Genomic DNA, 7,677 nt, shown 5'->3' with positions numbered 1-7,677 from the left:
GACTTATCTATATTACATGCAGTTATGTTAGCTACACACAATAACTATACAGTGTTAGTTGTAATCTACGTTGAACAGACTGACAATTGTGATATCCAATTTCATGGCACTTCAGTATCAGTGTAAGGAAATCTATCCTCGCAATGAAAAATACCCTCCCTTTCTGAATGTTTGCCTCTAGTCTGGAGGGCTGGAGTATTTAAAGGTTGTCCAAACCATCCATCTCTCTCACTCTCTCCCTCTAACTCTATGCTGAAATATATTGCTCTTCTCTTCCAAACTCCTTAGGTTGATAGAAGATGGCGACTGCAGGAAAAGTATGTATCTCTGTCTTCACCCCTCTCTTTTTCTAATACATATCTAATACATATGCATTTAAACTAGTTGATCAATCCTCTCTTAACTGTTATTGAACTGATATGTAATAATGTACAATCTGTGATTAAAAGTGTTTTGGTAAGATTTGATTAAGGTTGAGTGTGTACTTTAGAAAATGACAGTGAGTTGTGGCATACCCAGGGTTGGGTAGGTTACTTTCAAAATGTAATCCGTTACTAGTTACCTGTCCAAAATGTTAATCAGTAATGCACTTTTTGAATTATCCAAACTAATCGGATTGCTTTCAGTTACTTTTGGATTCATTTCCCCTTAAGAGGCATCAGAATAAGACAAAAATGATCCATCAAATGCAGATTACTCAGGTGGAACAAACTTAAACTTGCGCCTTTTTTCAATGCTGAATTGAATGTCATTGCGAAAACACCCGAAAAGTAATCCAATCCAAAAGTATCTGTAATCAGATTACAAAATATATAAAACATTTAAAAAATCTGATTACATGTTACATGTAAGATTACATGTAACTGATTACATGTAATCAGTAACTTCCCAAACCTGGACATACCATAGCACTCTAGTAATTACTTTTCAAGTTCAACAGAGGTTTGTCCTGCAGAATAACAACCTCTTGTTTGGGATAAATATCCTTTTGGAATTACGCAATAACTGGAATGGTCTTGAAACCTGGCAGCTGCGGTCACTCACTCACAAACACACACACACACACACACACACACACACACACACACACACACACACACACACACACACACACACACACACACACACACACACACACACACACACACACACACACTCACTGCAAACTCCATGCCTAATGTGAAGTATAGGATGTTTTTTTGGGGAATCTTTGAAACTATCCAGACAGTTTTTGCACAACCATTGACATTGGCAGAGAGTGCATCTTGCATAAAGCCAATGGACAAAAAGATAAATATTTATATTGGTTAGAGGATTAGGGTTCGAGTTGCGCAACAGTGGAATTAATCAGATTGTACTGTAAAAAATGAAGTATATAAAGACTAGAATGAAGCCTTTTGCAGAAATACACTACATGACCAAAAGTATGGGGACACCTGCTCGCCGAGCATTTCATTCCAAAATCATGGGCATTAATATGAAGTTGGTCCCCCCTTTGCTGCTATAACTGCCTCCACTCTTCTGGGAAGGCTTTCCACTAGATGTTGGAACATTGCTGCTGGGACTTGCTTTCATTCAGCCACAAGAGCATTAGTGAGGTTGGGCACTGATGTTGGGCGATTAGGCCTGGCTCGCAGTTGGTGTTCTAATTCATCCCAAATGTGTTCGATGGGTTGAGGTCAGGGCTCTGTGGAAGCCATGAAGTTCTTCCACACCAATCTCGACAAACCATTTCTGTATGGACCTCGCATTGTGCATGGGGGCATTGTCATGCTGAAACAGGAACGGCCTTCCCCAAACTGTTGCCATAAAGTTGGAAGCACAGAATAGTCTAGAATGTCATTGGATGCTGTACCATTAAGATTTCCCTTCACTGGAACTAAGGAACCTAGCCCGAACCATGAATAACAGCCCCAGACCATTATTCCTCCTCCACCAAACTTTACAGTTGGCACTATGCATTGGGGCAGGTAGCGTTCTCCTGGCATCCACCAAACCCAGATTAGTCCGTCGGACTGCCAGATAGTGAAGCGTGATTTATCACTCCAGAGAACGCGTTTCCATTGCGCCAGAGTCAAATGGTGGTGAACTTTACACCACTCCAGCCGACACTTGGCATTGTGCATGCTGATCTTAGGCTTGTGTGTGGCTGCTCGGCCATGGAAACACATTTCATGAAGCTCCCGATGAACAGTTATTTTGCTGACGTTGCTTCCAGAGCAGTTTGGAACTCGGTAGTGAGTGTTGCAACCAAGGACAGACGATTTTTACGCGCTACGCGCTTCAGCACTCCGCGGTCCCATTCTGTGAGCCAAGTTCAATTAGACGTTTTCACATCACAGTAACAGCACTTATAGTTGACCGGGGCAGCTCTAGCAGGGTAGAAATTTTACGAACTGACTCGTTGGAAAGGTGGCATCCTATGACGGTGCCTCATTGAAAGTCACTGAGCTCTTCAGTAAGGCCATTCTACTGCCAATGTTTGTCTATGGAGATTGCATGGCTGTGTGCGCGATTTTATACACCTGTCAGCAACGGGTGTGGCTGAAATAGCCGAATCCACTAATTTGACGGGATGTCCACATACTTTTGTATATATAGTGTATATGTGAATGGTCCTGTACAGTGGTGGAAAAAGTATCCAATTGTCATACTTGAGTAAAAGTAAATATACCTTAATAGAAAATGAAAGTAAAATAATATTTGGGTAAAAGTCTAAAAGTATTTGGTTTTAAATATACTTAAGTATCACAAGTAAATGTCATTATCAAAGGTAAAAGTATAAATCATTTCAAATTTCTTATATTAATTAAACCAGACGGCACCATTTTCTTGTTTTCAATTCTTCATTCATTATTTACAAACAAAGCATGTGTGTTTAGTGAGCCTGCCACATCAGAGGCAGTAGGGATGACCAGGGATGTTCTCTTGATAAGTGTGTGAATTTGATATTTTCCAGTCGTGCTAAGCTTTCAAAATGTAAGAAGTGCTTTTGGGTGTCAGTAAAAAGTACGTTATTTTCATTAGGAATGTAGTGAAGATAAAGTAAAAGTTGAAATAGTAAAGTACAAATACCTCAAAAAACTACTTAAGTAGTACCTTTAAAGTATTTTTACTTAAGTACTTTACACCACTGGTCCTGTATTGGCTTGTGTTGATGGCTGTGTTGGGTTGTGTTTTATAGGTGATTAAATGCCGCGCTGCAGTGGCATGGGAGCCAAGTAAACCCCTGGTGATGGAGGAAATTGAGGTGGCTCCTCCCCAGGCACATGAGATTCGCATCAAGGTGAGAGAGACCACAATCAATGCAAACACATACACAAAAGCTCTCATTTATGCAGTCCACACAAGGCTGATATTAACCTGGCCAAGTATGAGAGCACTCCTGAAGACACACAAGCACACATGAATACACATAACGTGCCATAGGACCAGTCGAAGGCGTACACATAAATAAACATGAGCATACAGAAACACTCCTGACACTCACGTGAGCAAATTTTGAGAACACTTCTCAAAATTCATACCTCTTTGTTTTTGTCCTGTTGAGTGCAGATAGTGGCCACGGGTGTGTGTCATACTGACCTGTACCACCTGTTTGAGGGGAAACACAAGGATGGCTTCCCTTGTGTCCTGGGTCATGAGGGGGCTGGGATCGTGGAGAGTGTGGGGTCTGAAGTGACCAAGTTCAATCCAGGTCAGAAATGCAGCTAGTAAACCTGTATTTTCAAATGGATACAAATAACAGTGTGTACGATAAAGCTGTGTACTCCGCCTGTCCTCCTGTTAGGTGATAAAGTCATCCCTCTGTTCATCTCCCAATGTGGCCAGTGCCGGTTCTGCAAGAGCCCAAAGACCAACCTGTGTGAGAAGGGCTGGTGAGGTCCCATTACTAGCCTTGTCTTGAGAAACTTTCACAATACTTTATTTTTTATATATTTTGTATATAACTTTTGTGTGTTATTCTTGCACTGAACATGAGCCAATCCCACCAGGGCCAGTGATAGGTATGATGTGATGTCAGAGTCAGACACCCGGTTCACCTGTAAGGGGAAGAAGGTGCTGCAGTTCATGGGGACCAGCACCTTCTCAGAGTACACCGTGGTCAATGAGATCGCTGTGGCCAAGATCCATCCCTCAGCCCCCCTCGACAAGGTCTGTCTCCTCGGCTGTGGAGTCGCCACCGGATATGGCGCAGCCCTTAACACAGCCAAGGTGTGAATTGTAACTTCAAAGTATCAGGTTTAGTTGTGGTGATGTCTTTGTATACTAAAGTGTTGATGCATAGGATACCTTTCCCCCCAGGTGGAGCCAGGGTCTACATGTGCTGTGTTTGGCCTGGGGGCTGTGGGGTTGGCAGCGGTCATGGGTTGCAAAAACGCTGGGGCCAAGAGGATCATCGCCATTGATATTAACCCGGCCAAGTATGAGAAGGCCAAGGTCTTCGGTGCCACAGAGTTTGTCAACCCCAAGGACCACAACAAACCCATCAGTCAAGTGCTTTCTGAGATGACCAATGGAGGAGTGGACTTTTCCCTAGAATGTGTGGGGAGTGTGGCCGTAATGGTGGGTTTAGATTGTGTGTTTGTATGATGTTGAGATAAATGCGTGCCTGCATGTGTGAGGGTGATGTCTTGATTGGTCTAAGGCACTGCATGGCAGTGCTAGCTGTGCCACTAGAGATCCTGGTTCGAATCCAGGCTCTGTCGTAGCCGGCCGCGACCGGGAGACCCATGGGGCGGCGCACAATTGGCCCAGCGTCGTCCAGGGTAGGGGAGGGAATGGCTGGCAGGGATGTAGCTCAGTTGGTAGAGCATGGTGTTTGCAACGCCAGGGTTGTGGGTTCGATTCCCACGGGGGGCCAGTATGAAAAAAAATAATGTATGCACTCACTAACTGTAAGTGGCTCTGGATAAGAGCGTCTGCTAAATGACTAAAATGTAAAAATGTAAATGTATTGATATCTCTCTTTAGAGGAGTGCCTTGGAGTCATGTGTTAAGGGATGGGGAGTAAGTGTGCTGGTCGGATGGACTGACATGGATGACTTTGCTGCCAGACCCATTCAGCTCATAGCTGGCCGCACCTGGAAAGGATCTCTGTTTGGAGGTGTGCCACCTGTCAATCAACTGTCAAACACTATACAGGTATTTGGGTGTGTGTGATATATTTCTAAATGTGTGTCTGTATCTGTGTGTATGTCTGTGTGTGTGTCTGCCAGGTTTTAAGAGTAAGGACGGTGTGCCCCAGCTGGTGAATGAGTACCTGGAGAAGAAGGTGAAGCTGGATGAGTTTGTCACCCACAACATGACCCTGGACCAGGTCAATGACGCCATCCAGCTCATGAAGACTGGAGACTGGTAACTTTCACATTAGTACTGTTTGTCCCTGTGAGAAGTTTAATTTAATGTTCAGAAAAATAAATGCTTGTTTTCTTTTGTTCTCCTTGTTTTGCAGTATCCGGTCAGTCCTGAGTGTGTCACTGCAGTAACAGGGTCAACTCAACCCAGCCAATCACACATATTCTTTCCTGCTCAGCCAATCAACGAGCAAAACTATACAATATGGCTTGATAAACCAATGATTCACTATATCACAATTGGTATTAGTAGGGGTGAATACTCAATGGTAGGTAGCATACTGTAGGCTTGCTGATTATAACCATTGTAACAACAGTGATAATCATAATGTTCTTCTTTTGTTATGTTGCCTGGTAGCCAATTATGTTTCTGCTTTAGTCATTGTCAAGTTTGAGTTGGATAAAGTACAATGAGATCTGGCTATGATGTTGTCATGTATGTCAGTTTTTAATAAAATAATTCCCCACTTCTCAGTCGTTGCTCAATCAATGCTAGGTAAACAGATTGGCGGTTATAAGTTATCCTATCTCATACCTTAGTTTGCGTATCTAAACATAAAGTCGCTGTGAGCGACAATAACTTATCAGTATGGTATCCGGGCCTTTTCAATACCCTTTATCAGTGTAATGTCTGTGCTCAAACATTATTATTATTAATATTATTATATAACCAGAGTATATTTCCACACAAACATGTTTCAACAACACTTACATGCTTCTCCAGGTTATTCTGTTATGATACTTATTGTCATACAAGTGATTGTGTTTGTCAAGGAGTGACAGACAGTGACCCAGTTGTTTCTTTCTTTGTTTTTTAATCAGACAGTGTAGCCTAGTCTTCATAATAATATTTTCAGGGATCAGCTTGTCCCTACATATTCTGTAGTTATATTTATCTATGTAATTGAAATGGAGTAGGATTGATTCCGGCATTATAAAGATGTTTATAACACATTGCTGCTATCAGAACTTCGATAAAAACCAGAGAGTGATACAAATTTAGTCATTGAAGTGACACAAATTGCCTGAAAAGTGACAGAAGCAGCCTGGATCAAACACACAAACACACAAACATCAAAGTGGTGATGTGACACACACCATATGTGATCACAAGCATACTGCAGAGTGGCACACACTGCCAAGATGAAATTGCACAAGCTGACAGGGAATGGCAACCTGATCACATAGAAATGAAAGGGAAATGTGTTTCAGAATAAAACAAATAAAAAAGTACAGGTCTGATTACAGGTAATGAAAGCACTGTTTCAATTCCAATTCCATGCATCTTTATTTTCCCAGAAGGCCAATTTGTTGCAGCATTTACAGAATGAGAAACAAACAGACATTGGTAAATCATAACTGATTTTAAAAACAACTGTCTTTTGAGAGACATTTTCTAACATTACAGTAAAAACAAAGTATTTTACGATAAACAAGCGAACTGTCTACTGTACATGGTGGAGAAAATAAGTGTCTGAAGCCTTTTGGCATTGTTAGGACAGATGTATTGTATCATTCAAAGATTGGGAACAAAAACAGAGATGAGGAACTTCAGATGATGGTTATGAAAGAGACATTCTCATCCTTGGAAGTGTTATTCATCTGTGGTTTATAGTCAATTTCCTCTTCCTGAACTGTACACACACACACACACACCTTTGCATATGCATGCATACACACACTTTTAAAACAGCTTTAAGTGTAAAAACATAACAAAAAGGTTAACCTAAAATGTGATGGACCCCAGATTTCACATGGAGGAATATTTAGTGATGTTTGTGAGAACTCAGTCCACATAATAATTCTGACCCTCAGCCGGTCCTTCAAAGTCAATACCACAGTCAACAGTTTACCCAGTAACAACACACAGTTACTGGGTAACCAGCAGTGACGTGCAGTCAGGGTAGGCAGGGTGGGCAGTGCTTAAGATTACCCTGTAATAATCGTATAAAAAAATATGTAATGAAAAGCCAAATGAAACATTTAATTATATAAAACATTGTCCTACTTTTTTTATTATCTAATGTTTTTATGCTCAAAATGTGTTACAACTGCATCAAAACAGGAAAGATGCCAGGGTATTCATGTCTTTCTTTCCATCCATCCATTCAAAGCCATTCAAATCCTTGACACGCGCAGCCTAATCTGACTCCAGTCACTGTTAATGAACAGGGTCAGCATAAGTGTCGCTGCTTTGCCTAGCTTGTAGTTCCATTTGAGACGATTTCATATTTTGCGCATGCGTATTGCCAAAACATGTTGTGTGGGTATTGCCCTAGGGTAAGCCGTGCATAGGCAACCACCATGACACCATCTCCCT

The 7,677-nt window shown here is 41.7% G+C and overlaps 1 protein-coding gene across 1 annotated transcript; it reads left to right on the top strand.

Annotated features, from left to right (window-relative positions):
* Positions 1 to 212: 212 nt before the first annotated feature.
* Positions 213 to 5,827, top strand: adh8a (alcohol dehydrogenase 8a). The gene is made up of 9 exons (XM_041847918.1): positions 213 to 317; positions 3,185 to 3,286; positions 3,556 to 3,697; positions 3,791 to 3,878; positions 3,996 to 4,215; positions 4,306 to 4,566; positions 4,975 to 5,107; positions 5,220 to 5,358; positions 5,456 to 5,827. The coding sequence occupies exons 1-9, from the start codon at positions 300 to 302 to the stop codon at positions 5,487 to 5,489; spliced, it is 1,137 nt and encodes a 378-aa protein (XP_041703852.1). The 5' UTR covers positions 213 to 299; the 3' UTR covers positions 5,490 to 5,827.
* The last annotated feature ends 1,850 nt before the right edge of the window (positions 5,828 to 7,677 follow it).

Source organism: Coregonus clupeaformis, chromosome 25 (genome assembly GCF_020615455.1).
Source record: "Coregonus clupeaformis isolate EN_2021a chromosome 25, ASM2061545v1, whole genome shotgun sequence".
NCBI lineage: Eukaryota > Metazoa > Chordata > Actinopteri > Salmoniformes > Salmonidae > Coregonus > Coregonus clupeaformis.
Note: the sequence above shows the minus strand (reverse complement) of the source record. Positions and strands in the feature narration are given on the sequence as shown.

Bases quoted from the DNA above. Each gene is read 5' to 3' on its own strand.
- adh8a (XM_041847918.1), top strand. The intron at 3,879-3,995 runs GTGAGGTCCCAT...CAATCCCACCAG, and splicing joins AACCTGTGTGAGAAGGGCTG to GGCCAGTGATAGGTATGATG. The intron at 4,567-4,974 runs GTGGGTTTAGAT...ATCTCTCTTTAG, and splicing joins TGGGGAGTGTGGCCGTAATG to AGGAGTGCCTTGGAGTCATG.